The sequence below is a fragment of the Crinia signifera genome, chromosome 11 (assembly GCF_055691185.1).
Source record: "Crinia signifera chromosome 11, ASM5569118v1, whole genome shotgun sequence".
Classification (NCBI taxonomy): Eukaryota; Metazoa; Chordata; class Amphibia; order Anura; family Myobatrachidae; genus Crinia; species Crinia signifera.
This window is the reverse complement of record NC_139227.1, coordinates 101,314,995-101,336,648: the sequence shown is the minus strand read 5'-3', so window position 1 is coordinate 101,336,648 and position 21,654 is coordinate 101,314,995. Positions and strand designations below refer to the sequence as shown.

Here is a 21,654-nt window from a genome sequence, read left to right as displayed (position 1 = left end):
CCCCCCCCCCCCCCCCAGTCTAATCCCTTAATGCCTATACCTCCTGTCACAGGAGATGATTCTGATTGACTTGGTAAACTGCGAGGGGAAGACACACCCCCTCACATGTGCCCACAGCAGGAGAAATAATTACATGGACTCCGACATTGATTTCTCCTGCTTTCGCAAATCTAAGTCAGTTGAGACTGACTTGTATTTGTGGGTGTCAAGGACAAAGACAGGGCGGGCCCCCGGCAGGCATTGGCCCGCCCGTGTACCCATGGAAAGTCCACCATTTTCATTAGGATGTCCCCCCCTCCCTCTCCCACTGATGTTTGCAGTTGGGGTTTGCATCTTGCGCAGAAATGCACAAACCCTGACTTCGGTTCACTCTGAGTGATCCAGAATAGGCGCCTTGCTGCCTAACTCTCCCGCCTTGCAGCCTAAGCTTAACCCCCTACCCATGGCCTATCCCTAACCAGCCCAACATAGTCATGTTTGGGATGCCAACAGTCAGGATTCCATTGTCGGTAATGTGAGAGGTGTCAGAGCTCTGGCACCGGTCTTCTTACTAGTGTCGGGATTACGGCGATTGTATCCTGACCGCTGGCATCCTGAACACATCCCATATACATGTAAGTATTTGGCAGCACGGATGGTGTAATGGATAGCATTACTGCCTCCAAGCACTGAGGTCATGGGTTCTATTCCCACCACGGCCATAAATGTGTGGAGTTTGTATATTCTCCCTGTACTTGCGTGGGTTTACTCCGGGTACTCCGGTTTCCTCCCACAATCCCAAAATATACTGGTAGGTTAATTGGCTATATAATAACTGGTAAAAATATTCTCCGTACAGCGCTGCGGAATATGTGTGCGCTACATAAATAACTTAATAAATAAATATTTGGACTATATAAATAATACTTTGGTTTACATAAAACATTGAGAGTGCCTATTTCTTTTATAGTTACTGTAACCCAGTTACGTATATTTAGGGCACATATGTGTTCTAGACTCCGATAGGCTGTAGGAGGTAACGGCATAGTCCCGGATTCTGATCACATTGCTGTAGTGACCTGAAAAAAGCGTCAACTTACACATTTCTTGTTTGGCCATCAGCCTTTGGCTTATTGCACCCAACCGAATTACACAAGGAACAGCCAGGGCCCCGTGGTCCCAACACTTACAAATGATGTAAAGAAAACTCCAAGGTCATTGTAAGCATTGTCAGTAACTGCACTTACATCCAGCCGCAGAACAGTAGGAGCCCAGTGTGTGGGAGTCCCCATGTCTCCAGCTTACCGCGGCCGGAGCTGGTCAGGAGAACCTGGGGGAGAACGAAGGCTAACCTGAACACTTGTTGGCTCACCCAATAGGAATGGCAATGGTTCTTTACCAGGTTCCTATTCCCGCGAATACACCGTTGCTGGCCCAAGAGAGTGTAAGTGTCTCCTCAAGGAGCAATTATCTGCCTGACAAAAATATGCTAATAAGGACGCCATCTTGCGCACAGAGCGGCCCACTGCCAACGTCTCACATCTGCCGCTTATGGATATTAGCAAAAACTTTGTGTGCATAGCAGTCCGTCTGCTGGTCCTTTGAGTAATCCAATGCTGGACCTCTGAGTAACCCTATGCTGGTCCTCTGGGTAACCCGGGATGCGGTCATTTGGTCTACAGCATGGTCGACAGTCATTAGGCTGACATGGGAAAAGGTCGACATGGGTCTAGGTCGACATAGGAAAAGGTCAACATGGTTCTAGTTCGAAAGGTCATTAGTTTGACAGGTAGTTAGTTCGACAGGTCATTAGTTCGAGTGTCTAGGTTGACAGTCAAAAGGTCGACATGGGGTTTTTCATTGTTTTTTGAGCCGACAGGCGCTATTTCATGCCCTACCATCCACTAGGGCGTGGTGGGAGAATAAAATTGTGTGCCGAGCATAGCGGGGCACCGTGCCCGATGCATAGCAAGCACAGCGGTGCTCTTTAATCTGTGTCCATGTCGACTGTGTTGACATCCAGGTAAAAAACTGTGAAAAACCCCATGTCGACCTAGATATTGTCGAACTAATGACCTGTCAAACTAATGACCTTTCGACCTTTTCCCATATCGACCTAATGGTGTCGACCATCATGCTGTAGACCAAATGATCCCAACCCGGGTGAGCCTATGCTGGTCCTCTGAGTAACCCTATGCTGGACCTCTCGGTGACCCTATGCTGGTCCTCTGGGTAACCCTATGCTGGACCTCTCGGTGACCCTATGCTGGTCCTCTGGGTAACCCTATGCTGGTCCTCTGGGTAACCCTATGCTGGACCTCTCAGTAACCCTATGCTGGAACCCTCAGTAACCCTATACTGGTCCTCTGCGTAACCCTATGCTGGGCCTCTCGGTGACCCTATGCTGGGCCTCTCGGTGACCCTATGCTGGAACGCTCAGTAACCCTATGCTGGAACTCTCAGTAACCCTATGCTGGTCCTCTGGGTAACCCTATGCTGGAACTCTCCGTAACCCTATGCTGGACCTCTCAGTAACCCTATGCTGGAACTCTCCGTAACCCTATGCTGGTCCTCTGGGTAACCCTATGCTGGGCCTCTCGGTGACCCTATGCTGGGCTTCTCGGTGACCCTATGCTGGAACCCTCAGTAACCCTATGCTGGAACCCTCAGTAACCCTATGCTGGAACTCTCCGTAACCCTATGCTGGAACTCTCCGTAACCCTATGCTGGAACCTTCAGTAACCCTATGCTGGAACTCTCCGTAACCCTATGCTGGAACTCTCCGTAACCCTATGCTGGAACCTTCAGTAACCCTATGCTGGAACTCTCCGTAACCCTATGCTGGTCCTCTGGGTAACCCTATGCTGGGCCTCTCGGTGACCCTATGCTGGAACCCTCAGTAACCCTATGCTGGTCCTCTGGGTAACCCTATGCTGGACCTCTCAGTAACCCTATGCTGGAACCCTCAGTAACCCTATGCTGGAACCCTCAGTAACCCTATGCTGGAACTCTCTGTAACCCTATGCTGTCTCAGGCAGAGCGGCTTCAGCTGCGTCCCAGTGGGTGACTGTGGCACTCAGAAAACATACTGGACATGTCTGCTTTTTTGTAGCCACCTCAAGACGCTTTATCTCACTTTAAGAACATATCCTCTGTGTTTTCACCATCACTAATCAATGGCGTCATATGTGCAGTGCGACATTTATACATACACAGTAGCGTAATATCGCCCCACTGCACACATTGCGTCCACCTATTAATCAGGCCCTGAATCCTTTCATGGAGAGAAACGGCAACCGTGACCCCTACAGGTTACAAAGCAGAAGACTTCATGAAACCTCTGGTAGAATGACATGCAAGTATTATATTCATGTTACCCGCTGTATTAATCTGTTACATGCAGGGCCGGCTCTACCATTAGGCAGCTTTAGGCAGCTGCCTAGGGCGCTGGGATCTGGGGGGGGGGGCGCCACCAAGTCTCCCTACAAAAAATCAAGGATGTTTATGAGGATCCTTGTTGTACTTAATGCAGGTGGCGACAGTGGAACCTCTAAGACCTCACCTCCATACTTTCCCTTGAGGCATACTCCATTGCTGCCCCCTCCTCCTTGTACTCTGTTGTGGGTGGTAAAGGGAGGCCTCCAGAGAAAGTAGGGAACTTGGCCACCTTCCTGGGGGCCTGGGGTTGGAAAGTGGGTATGGGGGGCAGTAGGTTGAAGTTTTGCCTAGGGTGCAGAGAAGCCTTACACCGGCCCTGGTTACATGTATAGTTCTTTAGTTAATGTTGTGTAAATCATACACAGAACACTGTGCTGGGGTCTCCTAAGAGTGTAAAAGTGCAGTAGCCAATGGCAACAGCAGCTTTGCCTAAACTATTCATATGAAGATGTCTGATTGGCTGCTGCAGGTCATTAGTAAATAACAGGTTGTTTCTTGTGTTTTTACATCAGATTGCCTACTGACGGACGGTCACAAGGGTGTAGCCATTAACCCACCAAAAACCACCTACCTCAGTTTGCCTAATTTCTTAATCTTTTCACTGTAGTCAACAGAGATAGTAAAATCCACTTCGCCAGCGCTGGAAATAGAGTTTTCGCTGAGATAGAGCCGGCAGAAAAATCGGAATTATCGGAGACTAACCCATAAAAGTTTATTGTTTTAAGTGGGCGCTAACGGCGCGACAGATTTCAGGCGGGTACTTATGGAAGCACCTCTTGGATCGTCCGTCAGTAGGTTCCTTAGGTACCACGTTGGTGAGTTCTGATGCAGTTTTCTCAAAACCATCAACCTTATAATCTACAAATAACTGGAATAACGTGCCCGCAGGTAGAGTGCGATGTACAGTGTTACTCCTGACGCCTCTAGAGAATGCAGTCTGTAAATCACCATTAGCAATCATTGTATGACAATCAGTAGCTACACAGAGTGACTATTAACGTGTTATATCCATGTAACACATTGCCTCTGTCACAGCGGAGGCAATGTGAGGGATTGTTCTATGGTGACGCGATTCGCATTTCAGTTAGAGAAATTATTTAAGCACAAACCTTTTTATATTCTGATATTTCTGTAACTTTCTGCAAAAAAAAAAAAATTGCTGAATTTGAAATGTTGAAAAGAATTTTGTTAATTTCTTTCCTTTTTCAGTACATTACTGTGTTAGCTGAGCTTTGAGTAGTTTAGAGTGTATTCTTTTCATGTCTGGCTAATTTTGATAAAGTGTGTAATTTTTTGATTAGTTTGTGTCCGGTTTATTGTTTGCGTCACTCTCAAATTTTATTTTACTGGGTCAATTGTAAACAAACTTGGCTAGGGGACAATTACAGCCTCCAAAATGTACTTCACAGACCTGGTGCAGATGCATCTCGGTTACATCACAGTAATCCCGCTGACACACACAGACCTAGTGCAGGTGCATCTCCGTTACATGACAGTAATACCGCTGACACACAGACCTGTTGCATGCGCATCTCCGTTACATCACAGTAATCCCACTGACACATGCAGACCTGGTGCAGGCACATCTCCGTTACATCACAGTAAATCCCGCTGCTTCACAGACCTGGTGCAGGCGCATCTCGGTTAACTAACAGTTATTCCACTGACTCACGCAGACCTGGTGCAGACACATCTAGGTTACATCGTAGTAATCCCACTGACACACTCAGACCTGGTGCAGGCGCATCTCCGTTACATCACAGTAATCCCGCTGCTTCACAGACCTGGTGCAGACGCATCTCCGTTACATCACAGTAATCCCACTGACACACGCAGACGCATCTCCATTACATCACAGTAATCCCACTGACACACGCAGACCTGGTGCAGACGCATCTAGGTTACATCGTAGTAATCCCACTGACACACTCAGACCTGGTGCAGGCGCATCTCCGTTACATCACAGTAATCCCGCTGCTTCACAGACCTGGTGCAGACGCATCTCGGTTACATCACAGTAATCCCACTGACACACGCAGACCTGGCGAAGACGCATCTCCATTACATCACAGTAATCCCACTGACACACGCAGACCTGGTGCAGACGCATCTCCAATACATCACAGTAATCCCACTGACACACGCAGACCTGGTGCAGATGCATCTAGGTTACATCGTAGTAATCCCACTGACACACTCAGACCTGGTGCAGGCGCATCTCCGTTACATCACAGTAATCCCGCTGACACACACAGACCTAGTGCAGGTGCATCTCCGTTACATGACAGTAATACCGCTGACACACGCAGACCTGGCGCAGACGCATCTCCGTTACATCACAGTAATCCCACTGACACACGCAGACGCATCTAGGTTACATCACAGTAATCCCGCTGCTTCACAGACCTGGTGCAGACGCATCTCTGTTACATCACAGTGATTCCACTGACACACGCAGACCTGGTGCAGACGCATCTAGGTTACATCACAGTAATCCCGCTGCTTCACAGACCTGGTGCAGGCACATCTCGGTTACATCACAGTAATCCCGCTGCTTCACAGACCTGGTGCAGACGCATCTCTGTTACATCACAGTGATTCCACTGACACACGCAGACCTGGTGCAGACGCATCTATGTTACATCACAGTAATCCCACTGACACACGCAGACCTGGTGCAGACGCATCTAGGTTACATCGTAGTAATCTCACTGACACACTCAGACCTGGTGCAGGCGCATCTCCGTTACATCACAGTAATCCCGCTGCTTCACAGACCTGGTGCAGACGCATCTCGGTTACATCACAGTAATCCCACTGACATACGCAGACCTGGTGCAGACGCATCTAGGTTACATCACAGTAATCCCGCTGCTTCACAGACCTGGTGCAGATGCATCTCGGTTACATCACAGTAATCCCACTGACACACGCAGACCTGGCGCAGACGCATCTCCATTACATCACAGTAATCCCACTGACACACGCAGACCTGGTGCAGACGCATCTAGGTTACATCGTAGTAATCTCACTGACACACTCAGACCTGGTGCAGGCGCATCTCCGTTACATCACAGTAATCCCGCTGCTTCACAGACCTGGTGCAGACGCATCTCGGTTACATCACAGTAATCCCACTGACACACCCAGACCTGGCGAAGACGCATCTCCATTACATCACAGTAATCCCACTGACACACGCAGACCTGGTGCAGACGCATCTAGGTTACATCGTAGTAATCTCACTGACACACTCAGACCTGGTGCAGGCGCATCTCCGTTACATCACAGTAATCCCGCTGCTTCACAGTCCTGGTGCAGACGCATCTCGGTTACATCACAGTAATCCCACTGACACACCCAGACCTGGCGAAGACGCATCTCCATTACATCACAGTAATCCCACTGACACACGCAGACCTGGTGCAGACGCATCTCCATTACATCACAGTAATCCCACTGACACACGCAGACCTGGTGCAGACGCATCTCCATTACATCACAGTAATCCCACTGACACACGCAGACCTGGCGCAGACGCATCTGCTTTACATCACAGTAATCCCACTAACACACGCAGACCTGGTGCAGATGCATCTAGGTTACATCGTAGTAATCCCACTGACACACTCAGACCTGGTGCAGGCGCATCTCCGTTACATCACAGTAATCCCGCTGCTTCACAGACCTAGTGCAGACGCATCTCGGTTACATCACAGTAATCCCACTGGCACACGCAGACCTGGCGCAGACGCATCTCCGTTACATCACAGTAATCCCACTGACATACGCAGACCTGGTGCAGACGCATCTAGGTTACATCACAGTAATCCCGCTGCTTCACAGACCTGGTGCAGACGCATCTCTGTTACATCACAGTGATTCCACTGACACACGCAGACCTGGTGCAGACGCATCTATGTTACATCACAGTAATCCCGCTGCTTCACAGACCTGGTGCAGGCACATCTCGGTTACATCACAGTAATCCCGCTGCTTCACAGACCTGGTGCAGACGCATCTCTGTTACATCACAGTGATTCCACTGACACACGCAGACCTGGTGCAGACGCATCTAGGTTACATCGTAGTAATCCCACTGACACACGCAGACCTGGGGTAGGCGCATCTCCGTTACATCACAGTAATTCCACTGACACACGCAGACCTGGGGTAGGCGCATCTCCGTTTCATCACAGTGATCCTGTTGTTTCACAGACCTGGTGCAGGCACGTCTCTGTTACATCACAGTAATCCCGCTGACACACACAGAATGTTCCGCTAAGGTTCTGCCAGGTTCGGATCTCATTCGGTGACTTGCTAGCAAAGTCACCATTCAGTGACGGCCTAAATATGAGTTGTCTAAACCTGATATATATGGTGACCATGGCTCCCATACCAAATATACAACTGAAAACCATACAGGATGTGGGGCGTCAAGTCTGGGAAACCTCTCCTGCCAGCACAACTTTACACCATGGTGTATCGGGTGCAATCTGCCATCATATCTAATGTACCAAGCTATATTGGCGCCATGTTCATACGTCCCGCTCTATTACCACTTCTGCAGGGCTCACATAATGGAAGCGGACACCACCCAATCAGGGTACATTACACAACGGCCTATGGCTATTATCTGTACTGCTAGAAGTCAGGAACGCTGATTGGGTAGTTGTACAAGGTAGGGGGATAATGCCCGCCCACCTATCTCAGTGGATGGCGTCTATCACCCGGAGACTGAACCAGTGTATATCAGTGTGTATGCCACAAGTGTCATGTGGAAATGAAGGCGCACACTGACTGTCAGTACGATTCAGAGTTGCACACACAGGTCCTAATTCGGTTCCTCTTCTGATGGTGGGGCTTACGCACATGCCCACTGATAGTAACGACTGACAGGCAGGGTGGTCCTCCGGCATTTCATGGGCGAGTCATCGCGGGTGTACATTTGCCTGCTCAGGGCTGGCGCATGACATGATCCCCCGTCCCGTCACCTGCTCCCCAGAAAGAATTCAGGGGCAGATGTATTAAGCCTGGTGAAGAGATAAACTGGAGATAAAGTGGAAGGAGATAACATTCCAGCCAATCAACTCCCAACTGTCATATTTCAAACACAGCTGATTGGCTGGTGCGTTATCTCCTTTCACTTTATCTCCAGTTTATCTCTTCACCAGGCTTAATACATCTGCCCCTCAGTCACTCAGTGTATGTCCGATAAAGGTTATATAATAACATTTATTCAGATCAGAACATAATTATATATATATATACACAGTAGGTTAATATTCCCTCATAACAACCTGGAACACTGAGCATTTGTGCACTGACACACTGACAGTATCACTGCAAGTCACGAACATATTTAATAAATAGAATTATCCTGTTTATGAATATCGGAGGTTCTTGTTAGCACAAGCTATCCAGTATGTTACAAACCGCAGCTGGCCGCAACTGTCTGCAAAGCGATAATCTGAAGAAATCATGGCTGCACCAACGTTCTTCTGGATCCACAAATGCAAACAGCAAAAGCCAGACATTGGAAGGTCTCCATGGTCAGTATCTGTCATCAGTAACTCTCTTCTGCGCCGAGTGTCATTAGCCAACCTGCCACTGGGGAGGAAACACAGCTGTCAGGCGCCTTAGAGAACATTCAAACACGTTACTGTCCAGCGGTTACACAGGTGAATGCTCTTCTGGGCATGACTGTAACCTGGCACCTGCATGCCACCTCTAGTACTCAAGCTAATGCTCAGCTGACAAAAAAAAGGAAATCACATTCCACAGAACAATGATAAAGGGCGAGGACAAAAAGCTGAAATGGCAAAGCAAAGTATGCCATTCACATTTGCAGTCAAAATGACTAAATGTTTGTGTGCATCTGTAATGTGTACACAATAGGCTGACAGTCCTAGATACAGTGCATTCTCTCATCCAGACTTTATTATTTGCATACTGCAGTGATGTAAGACAGAGAAGCATTACCATTTGTCAGGCAGCCTGGAGGTGGCAGTTAGTGATAGACAGCTGTCTAGATCACGTAGGATAACCCTGCAGATATGGCATAAATAGTCCAAATCCTTTGACAAAATCTGCACCCTTGCTGTCTTAGTCAGGGCCGGATTATCCAAGTGGTGACAGGGGTGGTCCTCCCAGGGCCCCCCACACATTAGGGGCCCCCATAGACTGCTTTATAAAATCGGAGCAGTTACCTAAAAAGCAGTCTGTGGGGGCCCCCAGGGACAGGCAGCACACACTCAGAGGTCCCGGAAGGTCCCTCTACCTCCCCGTGCTCTCTCCCAGCATTTGCCCTGCTGCCGATCATTGCTGATCGGTCAGCCCAACAGTATCCCTATCCCAGCTGCTGCAGACAATAGCAGCCGCTGGGGAAGTGTAAATGACCCCCCCCCCCCCCCCCCCAAGCAACCCCTGTGTACCTGGGCTGTCCCTTCTGTTTAAAAAAGCATGTCACGATGGTTGCAATGTTTGAAAAACATCTTTTTTTTTTTTTTTTTTATAAATATCAACAAAAAAATTTAATGGCAGGGGCCCCCACACATTTGTTGCCCAGGGCCCCCAAAAGCCTTAATCCGCCCCTGGTCTTAGTGATAGACTGTTTATTGACATTACTGAAAATGATGCAGAGATAGTCTCAACACTGCCCCTTGTGTATATCCAGCAGTACTTCAGCTAGTCGGTGGAAATGTACAGCTCTCTGCTCAAGGCTCCTTGCTTCACAGCTGAGGGTGCAGGGAGCAGGGTTATACCAGATGATCAGAACAATCTGTGATGTGAAATGTCTGAGGAATACTCCTGTAACTGTGAACAGAATCGGCTGCGTGGGCGCGGGTGAACAGCACACGCACAAAGGCAATTGCTGCATCCCTGAAGAACACGAGCTGTTATATCGAAAGCTACAACCATATCTGGCAGATGGGAGGCATGTAACAGGTCATTCGTCTTACCGAATGTCTCACAACTTTCTAGTTCTTCGTACAGTAACCTTGGCCAGATTAATATCTAGCGCCATCTTGTGACTGCAGATGGAAGTGCATGATGGTCTGTTTCTGACCATAGAGCTGAGATTATATATATATATATATAAAAGACTCTCTCTGGGGTGTCCTCTAATACCCGAAAGACGACAATAAAATATACCAAGGCACCTGGGATCCTTCTTCTGAAGGTGTACTGCGGGATATAAAGATGGCCGCACATAGAACACTCAGTATTAGGTGTGTTGTCATTATAGAAGGATAAGCCCCCAGAATAGGGGCGAATTGTCCAATCTAGCTACAAAATTGGGCCCCTTCTCCCTAGATGGCGTGGGAGCCACAATATTATATTATTATAAACCACAACTATTATCTCTACACTGTATTACATAATATCATACACAATATAAACCAGCCCCGCTGATCTGCAGACAGACCTGACTGTCTATTTACCATGTATTAGCTGCAGTGATAAAATTAGTGTCAGTCCTTGTTATACAATACAGCGTTGTACCACCTACCCGTAGTCCTCCTCCACCACCACCAGGGGGCGATGGGTCAGACATCATTTTCTCAACCTCTTCCTTCTTCTTTTTCTTTTGGTCCACAGAATTTGGATTCTTTATTCCCCGAGCAGCAGCCTATCACAGATAACAAATCCTTTTATATGAGGATTAAACACACACGCAACATGGCAAAGAACAGCAGCCCAAAGGTGTATAGTAACATTCATATTGTGTATCAATGCAGCCCATACACACTGGATTCAGGCATCCTATGGTTTCCTAGCTGTTGCTGGACTACAAGCCCCAGCATACCAATGCATGTATTTTACATTCTTGTACTTTGCTGAATGGAAGCTGTACCACCAATCATAGAGAGGGAGGTGCTAGCTGTGCATACTGGGAGGGAAGACAGTTGCACTATATTGGATGAAATGCCTTCTGTAACATAGGCTCTATGTAACAGGGTGGTTTATTAACTGGTGTCAGTAGCATGGGGTGTGGGATGGCTTGTCACAAATATATGGCAGCATGCAGTGATGAATTTCAGAGTATCAGATTGTCCTGTCAATAAAGGTATGCATGATAGTACATGTCACTCACAAAGTGCCAACCTGTATGGGTTTTAATATTACTACAGACAAAAATCTATTTGTTACTATGGAGCAATTCATTCACTTGCATGAGCTTTTAACACATCTGGGTCTGTTAGACTTGTTATTAGAAGCTATATATATTTCCCTTGCAATTAAACCAGTCAGATGGTACAAGCAGAATACTAGGAATCACCCATTATATACATACTACTGGCATGCACACATTACATATAGGGCCTGATTCAGGTTCATTCACTAAGCAGTGGTCTTTTGCCGAGCGGGCTAACGCAGGGGCAAACGAACACGAGCGAATGGACGGCGACCATCAAAATCTTTTTTTTTTTTTTTTTTTTTTTACCTGTTTGCAAATAAAAGTCAGTCACGGACATAATATGTATATGTATATGTATATATATATATATATATATATATATATATATATATATATATATATATATATATATATATATATATATATATATATATATATATATACACACGATGATATTTTATATGGCCAAATAAATAACATACTTCCATCTGTCTTTTCTCTGCGGCTTCAGCGAGTTGTCTCCTCTTCAGATCCTGCGGGAATGACAAATGATAAAACATCAAAGCCCAATGAAACACAGAGATATACACAGAGATAATGCCAGCACAGCCAGCCCTGGGGCCCCTGCTCAGGTGTATGGGAGTCCTGCTGTGTTATAGCACACATGGCAAATACAATGGAAGCAAATAATAATAATATCCTTTAGCCACAATGCAACTTTTCTATTCACAATGGGCCTGATTCAGGCCTCCAAATCTATACGCAAATCACGACCCATCGAATGATTTCCCCAGTCTGCGCAAATGTCTGATTATTCCACAACTCTGACACAGATACAGGCTGATCGGGGGAGGCCGTTGCTGACGTCACAGGCCCTACCTGGACACGCCTACATTTTTACTGACACAATTTACTTACTCCCATAGTGTTCACTCTAGCATTTAGAGCGGGCAGGGCGCCTGGGGGTGGACCGGGCCCGCCGACGTCACAGCTGGGGGCAGTCCCGGGCCGCCGAAGTCACAAGAGGGCCGCAACGTCATCAAAGGGGACGGGCCCGGCCACCACCATCATCAAAGGGGGCGGGCCCGGCCACCGCCGTCATCAAAGGGGGCGGGCCCGGCCACCGCCGTCACCAAAGGAGGCGGGGCGGGCCCGGCCCCTCCGAAGTCGCTGTGCTGCCGGGGAAGCGTCGGGCATCGCCGTCTACAATCCATACGCGTATCATGTGGCTATTTTCCCTCGCTCCTGCGCAATGCGTATGCTATGCATGTGCATAGCGATCCACCCTGAATCAGGCCGTCTATCATAGGATCCGATACGATTTCCCGGCGGTCGGGATCCCGGCGGTCGGAATCCCGACACTGGAATCCCGACCGCCGAAATCCCGACAAGGGGGGGACATGGATCGCCCCCCCTTGCGGGCTCGCTGCGCTCGCCACGCAGCGGGCCCGGTGCCTCGCTACGCTCGGCACGCTATTTTATTCTCCCTCTATGGGTGTCGTGGACACCCACGGAGGGAGAAAGTTTCGGGATTTCGGCGGTCGGGATTCCAGTGTCGGGATTCCGACCGCCGGGATCCCGACCGCCGGCAAATCAACTGCATCCCCTATCATAATATAGAAAGCTTCCATAAAGCATCTACTATCAATGCAATGTTTATGTTCTTTGTAAAGTTGGGTAAACTGGGCCTGACTCAGTTTGGATCGCGTCCGTGATCCACAGCGCAGTTTCCGATGGGTGGGAAACTGCGCTCACACAGAACCCGTCCTGTGTGTGTGCAGAACTGGTCCTGCGATTGCATAGCAAAACTGCGATCGCCTCTGCCTGGTGGACAAGCAAAGGCGTTTGCGGGGAGGGTTGGGGATGGCCGGCATTTCCAAAAACAGGGGGCAACGGTGGGTCCGCTGTCAGATCATGATAGCGTGTACCGGGCCAAAGACACATGAACCTCTAAAGAGTAATAACAATAATTTTATTTATATAGCACTGCTTCTCCAAATAGTACATAATGATGATAATAATAATAAACATCCCTAAAGAATTGTAAGTTTACGAGCAGGGCCCTCCTCCCTCTATATCAGCCTGTTAGTACCTACTATATAAGAAACCACCAATAATAATGTGTAGGGAATATAATTGGTGACTGACAGCTCTGAGCCCCCATGGGCACATCAGGGCGCACACAGCACCCCACCCCCTACTAGCAGCACAGGTGACACCCACCTGTGTGCAACAGCTCCACACCCTCCCTGACAACCACCCTAAGAGGGGTTTCCTACTCACAGGATCAGGGGTCTCCACCACATCCTCAGCAGCCCCCCCTAGACATGGCAGGCACAGTCCCATCTCTTGCAATCTCCTCCTCGCTGCTGGGGTCGGGGCAGCAGGGCAGGGTACCTAGTGTTGCTGGTGCCCGGGGAGCGGCCTGACACACAATCACAACACACTTACACCGCTAGAGCGCAGAATTCTGGGATTACATAATGTCTCCAGTTTACCCTAGCGGCCGCCATTTTTTCGTAGCCGGCAGAGCGTTGTTCTGAATGCATTTGGCCACCAAAAAAGGTCCCCTGTCCTGCAGACATGAGAGGTGACTTCTTATTGGTAACCACATGCTCTAGCTGTGTTCACTATCTGTGCCTCACAGGGACTATTTTGAGTATGCAGCTTGTAAAAACCAGATGCTGTGGAACTACAAGTCCCAGAATCCCCAGTAATTCTACCTCAGGCACTGTTTATTCCATATAAACAATGAACAGAATTGTATTGGAGGCATAATAAAAACATGCTGAGCTTTTTGGTCCTACCTACTTCTGCATAAAGGGAAACATTTACTAAAGATTAAAAAAATGAAGAGATGATGTTGCCCATAGCAACCAATCAGATTTTGTCTTTTATCTATTGCATCTTAGGAATCGACACACAGAATCTAATTGGTTGCTATGGGCACGTTTTATAGTACATGTGTCGATTAGCAATGCCACTATTCTGGACTTAAAAGCAAAGGGTGTGGTATAGGGTTACGGGATCCCGACTGTCGGACTCAGACAGCATGGCGAGCACGACAAAGCCCCTTGCGGGCTCACTGCGCTAACAGGCTGCGGGCACGGTTGCTCGCTATGCTCGCCACCTATTCTCCCACGAGGGAGAATAGCCGGTGGCCGTCGGGAACCCGTCTGTCGGTGTTTTAACAGTCGGGATCCCGACATCGGGTAAATGACTGTCGAGGTCCCGACTGTCACCCAAAGCAAAGCCCATCACAAAAAGGCCTATGACGAAAAGCGGTATTCTAACCAGCGGCAAGGCATCGCCCAATAGGGGAGAGAGCTGGTTAAGCCAGTCATAACATTCGCCAGTCTCACAGCGCGGCTGCAATACTTTCAATCACAGCTGTACCTGACTATGCAAAATCAGCGTTACCACCGCACGTTAGTAAATAGCCCCAGTCATAACAGGACTTCGGCCTTGTAGATGGCAATACCTAGATTATACTGGAGAATACTCTCTGAATAGGACCTTGTCTTTCAATAATCACTAACTGCCCAATACAGTTGTCTAATTTCTGTATGTTAGGAGCAATTCTGGCATCATTATTATTATTATTATTTATATGGTGCCACAAGGGTTCAGCAGCGCCTAACAGAAAACATAAATGAGCTTAAACAAGAAAACGCCATTCAAGGCAATTCAGGACAAGTACATGGTACTTGTCCTGAATTGATAAACATATCGGATTGGTTGCTCGGAGCAACATCGCCTCTTTTAATTTTTAGAAGTAAATTTACCTCATAGGGTTAGGTGCTGATGAAAGGAGAGGAGAATGGAGTAAAAAATAGCCTGACAAGAAAAAGCACGAGGGCAGAGGGCCCTGCTCGTAAGAACATATGGGCCAGATTCTCTAAGCTTCAAAAGTGATAAAATAGAGAGTGATAAACAGCCAACCAATCAGCTCCTGCCTGACATTTTTCAAACACAGTCCGTGACATGGCAGGTAGGAGCTGATTGGCTGGCTGTTTATCACTCTCCATTTTATCACTTTTGAAGCTTAGAGAATCTAGCCCTATATCTGTTATTTTTCTCTGGGCTTTAGAAGTTATTTTTTATTAAGGGAGGATACTGCAAAAATATGTCTGATGATCAAATTCAGTCATCTTGCCATGATGGGGGTTGTAGTGTTCTTAGGACTGACAAGAAGAGATTACTGTGATGTACATAGGCTTCTATAATGTTATCATCTAGTATGACAGATGTACAAGGAGGCTGCTGGGCCCAATGCTGATATAAGTGCGCATCATGCAACAAATACTCATTATATAATAATATAATGCGGTGACCTTGTGGTGATATCGGATTAATATTCAGGAAACGTACAATGCAGGCAGGCCCAAATAGTGCGTCTGTCCAATGCATACGTTGTTCGACTATTCATGTATAATTCAGTCTGTTTCCTTATGAAAATCCATCTAGAATTATTCACGAGTCGGATAACAATGCAGGGAGAGGAACGCTGGATTAAACGCAAGCTGTCAGTGTAATCAGAAGGGAACCAAGTAATATATTATAATATATCCCACTGAACAGCCAAATGAACCAGAACGAAAGCCCCGTACACACGTGGCGACTGCTGCCTCCGTGCTGAGCGACGGACTTAAGCACGTATCGCTCAGCACACATCGCGGTACACCCGCAATGCCCACCGCGATGTGTGCTGAGCGTTCCGTGCAGATAATAGACAAGACATTGCAATCAAACCAGGATAGACAGTGCATGCAGTGTATCCCAACGGGTGATGGTGATGCGCGGTCACCATGTACACATGGAGCCATCTAGTCAGATTGCTTAGAAAGAAGCCCCAAATCGCCCCATGTGTACAGGCCTTTCGTTTCCTGCGGTAAGGAAACAGTCAGAGATTATGGGACAGAAGCCTGTGGAATACGTCAATCATAAATATTTGGGATACAGTCACTAGGTCTAAAATCATTAGGTCCACATGCATGAAGGTCGACAAGGGCTTGTCGACCTGGGTTAGGACAACAGTCAAAAGGTCGACATGGGGTTTATCACTTATTTTTAGCCGACAGGCAGTTTTTCATGCCCTACCTTCCACTAGGCATGGGTCTTCAACCTGTGGCCCTCCAGATGTTGTGAACCTACATGTTCCAGCATGCATTGCCACATTTTTTCCTATAAGAGCATGCCAAAACTGTCAGGGCATGCTGGGAAATGTAGTTCCACAACATCTGGAGGGCCACAGGTTGAAGACATGTGCACTAGGGTGAGGTGGGAGAATAAAACAGTGTGCCGAGCGCAGTGAGCCATGCGCAGGGACGCGGTGCTAGGTTTCAGTGTCCATGTTGACTGTGTCTACATTTGGGCCAAAAAAAATTGATAAACCCCATATCAACCTTTTGACTGTCGACCTTCCCCAAGTCGACCTAATGCTTGTGTCGACCTTCCTGAATGTCAACCTTCAGTCATGTCGACCTAGTTGCTGTCTATCCTATGATCCATACCCAAATATTTGCATCTTGGTGACCTATTCAGTGTGAGGCTGCCTCCTATTGTCGTAAGGGGGAGAATTCTGGGATATTTGTTATATGTGTGGTTCTTTTGTTTCTCCAAATATTGTCAACAGCGCTTTGAATTACTATGGGCCTCATTCAAATTTTGCAGCAGAGTGCGGTCATATAGTCGTGACCCAGACAGAGGAAGACCCGTCCCGCGCAAGTCTGTGAAAGACTATCCTGTTGCTCATCCATGGGCAACTCACACGTCATCAAATGATTTCCAGTCTGCGTGTGTGTGTGTAACTCGGACCCTTCCACAACTGTGCGGCTGATCGTGGCCGGCGCTGACATCACAGACCCTCCGCTAACACGCCTGTGTTTTCTTCTGCCGTTCCCAGAAAATGGCCAGTTACCGCCCACAAACTCCGAGTTCATGATCATCGTAAAAATTGCGAAGGGGATCGCGAATAGATTAATCGCTGATTGTTGTCGCTGCTTGGCCTAGCGCATGCGTGTTATGATGTACACTAATCGATTGGCTTGTGAATTCACACAACAGCAATCAGCTCTGAATCAGGCCCTACGTACCTTTGTTCTTATAATCTGAGGAGCGAGGACATCACAGATTAGCTACAGATTACGCTCTCATCCTTCCCTTTGTTAGATCTTTCTATAGAGATGAATAATATCTGCAGAAACGCTAACACCAGCTCTTGGTACGGCTTTCAGTTTGCACCTTTAGGTGACCGTCCCCAGTCTTTGTACATGTAATGCAGGGGTGGCCAAACTGGTCCTCGAGAGCTACCAACGGTCCACGTTTTCCAGGTTACCTAGCTGGTGCACAGCTGTAGTCATTACTAATACCCCTTTTACACCGCCGAAAAAATCCAGGTCAGCAGCGGGTCAGACCCGGATCATCGGCGGTGTAAATGGGGTATATCCGTGTCCATTTACACGGGTCCTCTACGCAGGTCCTGACCTGGGTAGAACCCGGATAGAACCCGTGTAAATGGTCCCGCTGCGGGTGCAGGCACCCGCAGCGGGTCCACAGCGTGCAACACTGGGGAAGCTGTCCCCAGGTGCTGGGAGAAGGGGGGTGTCTGCGCCTGCTGAGGGAAGGTGGGGGTACCTGTCAGCCTGAGGTCGGAGCCGGAGGGGATGATGTGCGCTGCCGCTGCTGAATCAGGCCCAATAGCATACAACTGCGGGCTGCAGGGGATGATGGTCGGAGCCGGAGGGGATGATGTGCGCCGCTGCTGCTGTACCTCCCCCCGCAGCCGCGAAGTTCCTGCGGTGAATAGACAGTCAGCATCGGGGGACCCTCCAGCGCATAGGAACTAGTACTAGTTCCCATGCGCCGGAGGGACCCCCGCCACTGACTGTCCATTCGCCGCAGGAACTTCGCGGCTGCGGGGGAAGGTACAGCACATCATCCCCTCTGGCTCCGACCATCATCCCCCGCAGCCCGCAGTTGTATGCTATTGAGCCGGATTCAGTAGCAGCGGCGGCGGTGCACATCATCCCCTCCGGCTCCGACCATCATCGACCGCAGTTGTATGATATTGGGCCTGATTCAGAAGCAGCGGCGGCGGCGCACATCATCCTCTCAGGCTGACAGGTACCCCCACCTCCCCTCAGCAGCTGCAGAAACCCCCCTTCTCCCAGCACCCGGGGACAGCTTCCCCCCTCGACCCCTTCAGAATTTTTATTTAAGTAGTATATATATATATATATATATATATATATATATATATATGTGTGTGTTGCCTCCTAACAACAAGCAATTTCGCCCCCCTTGGCAACAAGCAAGCATTTTTTATGACATCCACAAGGAAAGGCAGTGCTGACCCAGGTTCAGTATAAATGGTGCAGACCCAGGTCGAAGTTCTGTGTAAATGGGGTATAAAGCAAGGTCAGACCCTGGAAACTCCAGCGTTTAAAGACCAGGGTCGGACCAGAGTTTTTGGTGTAAAAGGGGTATAACTGTCACATATTTAAAACCTGCTGCATTCATTCCTACTATAGATCCACAGGTTGCCTGGAAAACATGCACCATTGGTAGATCTTGAGGATAGGTTTGGCAACCCTTGATGTAATGTATTCCCAAAACTACAGTATAACCGCCCTCACACACACTCATATATCCAACACCACGGATGTCCCTGCGGAGTATTTCTAAACTTTCCACTGTGACAGAACACTAACCCCACATCACATGTACCACCTGCAGGGGTTATGCTAAAATGTAAGACGTCCTCAAATAAACCCTTTATACAAACTTACAATAAATGCGTTGTTTGTGTGCATGGTATATACTGTACTGTAACATGACAGACTGGAACAAAGCCGGCTCTACCGAGTAATATTAGGATATTTATAAGACTGAGGCACTCTATAAAGGCATGAGGATGCAGGACATGTGCTTCTGTACAGGTGACGGATCCCGGACCGCGCAATGTTATGCCCTTTCCTATTGAGTATGTGTCCCCAATTGCTTTCCCCTCCACAGCGCTCTGGGCAGCAGGATGTTTATCTGATAATATATTATTACTATAATAAAGGTTCCCAAACTTAGTCTTCAAGGCACCCTAACAGTCCAGGCCAGGTTTTAAGTATATCCATGGTTCAGCGCATATAGCTAAACAAATTGACTAAGTTCACCTGTGGCCAAGCATGCATATACATTAAACACGTGGACCGTTGGTGTGCCTTGAACACAGCTTCCGTTGTAGATCAGATCAAGAGTTACACCTGAATTTAATGATTGTAAAGAATAATTCTGCCAGCAGCCATGTGCTGTAGATGCCCCTGTAGGGTGGGTACTGGTACAGATGTGTCCTCATTCATCTTTGCTACAGCCCCTCTCATAACGCCGGGGTGCCAAGACTCTTCTAGGAGACACTTTTGCAGAAAATACATCTTAGTTGCAATGCAATTAGGACACACATATAGACTGTGCTGATGTGTGCAACTGAGTCTATACTCCAAGTGCTACAATGCAGCAGTCAAAGCTTTTTTTCTGCATACAGACTCAGCACACACACAGTATACAAACGTCTTATCACATTAATCAGCGCGGTCTCCTCATGCGTCCTGGATGCATTACTTTATGACTAAAGCTCCATACACACAGAGTAATATATTGCTCAGTGTCCAGTTCTCATCAGTGACCAGAGATGGTCACTGATGAAAATGAGACACTGCCAAGGAAAGCCGCTGGAGCACACTTCCAGTGACCTGTACACACGAGGATATGGTAACTTAGCAACCATATCCCCGGCGATTATTGTTAAAATCGCACCGAGTGTACGGGCCTTAAGTTGCATTTTTGGCAAAAAAAAACTAAAATTACAGATGCGAACAGTAGCACAGGACCTGGCGGCTCACTAACACAAGGCATCTCACGCTGGCGGGCTAGGTCACATCTGTTGCCTCAAAATTCACAGACAAATACATATTGCACCAGATTCAGAGCTGGACAAGATGTGGTGGTGTACACTACCACAGTGAGGTCCACAGCAGCACCGGCATGGCACAGCCGCAACTTGTTTAGATCCTGTATTAGTTCTTTATTTATATGGAAAACTTTAGAGTCTGAAAAAAATGAAAAACCTTCACACACACAGGAATCTGCGATTGCCACAAGCCACAACAAAGCCTGTCACACACACACACACACACACACAGGAAGCTGTGATTGGTGCAACAAGCCACGACAAAGCCTGTCTCACACACACACACAGGAAGCTGTGATTGGTGCAACAAGCCACGACAAAGCCTGTCACACACACACACAGGAATCTGCGATTGTCACAAGCGACAAAAAAAGCCTGTCACACACACACACACAGGAAGCTGAGATTGGTGAAATAAGCTGGTGAAATAAGCCACGACAAAGCTCATCACACACAATCGCAGCTTCCTGTGTGTGTGTGAATGGCTTTGTTGTGGCTTGTTGCACCAATCCCAGCTGTGTGTGTAACAGGCTTTGTTGTGGCTTGTTGCACCAATCGCAGCTTCCTGTGTGTGTGTGTGAGATAGGCTTTGTCGTGGCTTATTTCACCACACAGGAAGCTGCGATTGGTGCAACAAGCCATGACAAAGCCTGTCACACACACACACAGGAAGCTGGGATTGGTGCAATAAGCCACAACAAAGCTTGTCACACACACACACAAAGCTGGGATTGGTGCAATAAGCCACAACAAAGCCTGTCATATACACACACACACACACACACAAAGCTGCGATTGGTGCAACAAGCCATGACAAAGCTTGTCACACACACACACACACACACACACACACAGGAAGCTGGGATTGGTGCAATAAGCCACGACAAAGCCTGTCATACACACACACACACACAGGAAGCTGGGATTGGTGCAATAAGCCACGACACAGCCTGTCATACACACACACACACACAGGAAGCTGGGATTGGTGCAATAAGCCACGACACAGCCTGTTATAGAGCAGTGGACCAGTAACGTCACTGAAGCATAATCCAGCTATAGAGGGTTGGTTGCATCAGTATGTGACAGACCCATAATCCCATGTACTGATAGAGATAATAATAAAGTCTGA

General features: G+C 48.0%; 1 protein-coding gene across 1 annotated transcript; it reads right to left on the bottom strand.

Moving 5' to 3' along the window:
* Positions 1 to 8,634: 8,634 nt before the first annotated feature.
* Positions 8,635 to 14,012, bottom strand: SVIP (small VCP interacting protein). Its single transcript, XM_083165238.1, has 4 exons — positions 13,844 to 14,012; positions 12,043 to 12,093; positions 10,931 to 11,050; positions 8,635 to 9,027 (listed from the first exon to the last, which is right to left on the bottom strand). The coding sequence occupies exons 1-4, from the start codon at positions 13,904 to 13,906 to the stop codon at positions 9,013 to 9,015; spliced, it is 249 nt and encodes an 82-aa protein (XP_083021364.1). The 5' UTR covers positions 13,907 to 14,012; the 3' UTR covers positions 8,635 to 9,012.
* Between the last annotated feature and the right edge of the window lie 7,642 nt (positions 14,013 to 21,654).

What these genes read in the sequence shown, in the direction of transcription:
- SVIP (XM_083165238.1), bottom strand. Translation starts at nt 13,906, where the DNA reads ATGGGACTGTGCCTGCCATGTCTAGGGGGGGCTGCTGAGGATGTGGTG. An exon ending in TGGTGGAGACCCCTGATCCT is followed by an intron (nt 12,094 to 13,843) that starts GTGAGTAGGAAA and finishes TCATTCCCGCAG; the next exon opens with GATCTGAAGAGGAGACAACT. An exon ending in CAGAGAAAAGACAGATGGAA is followed by an intron (nt 11,051 to 12,042) that starts GTATGTTATTTA and finishes TATCTGTGATAG; the next exon opens with GCTGCTGCTCGGGGAATAAA.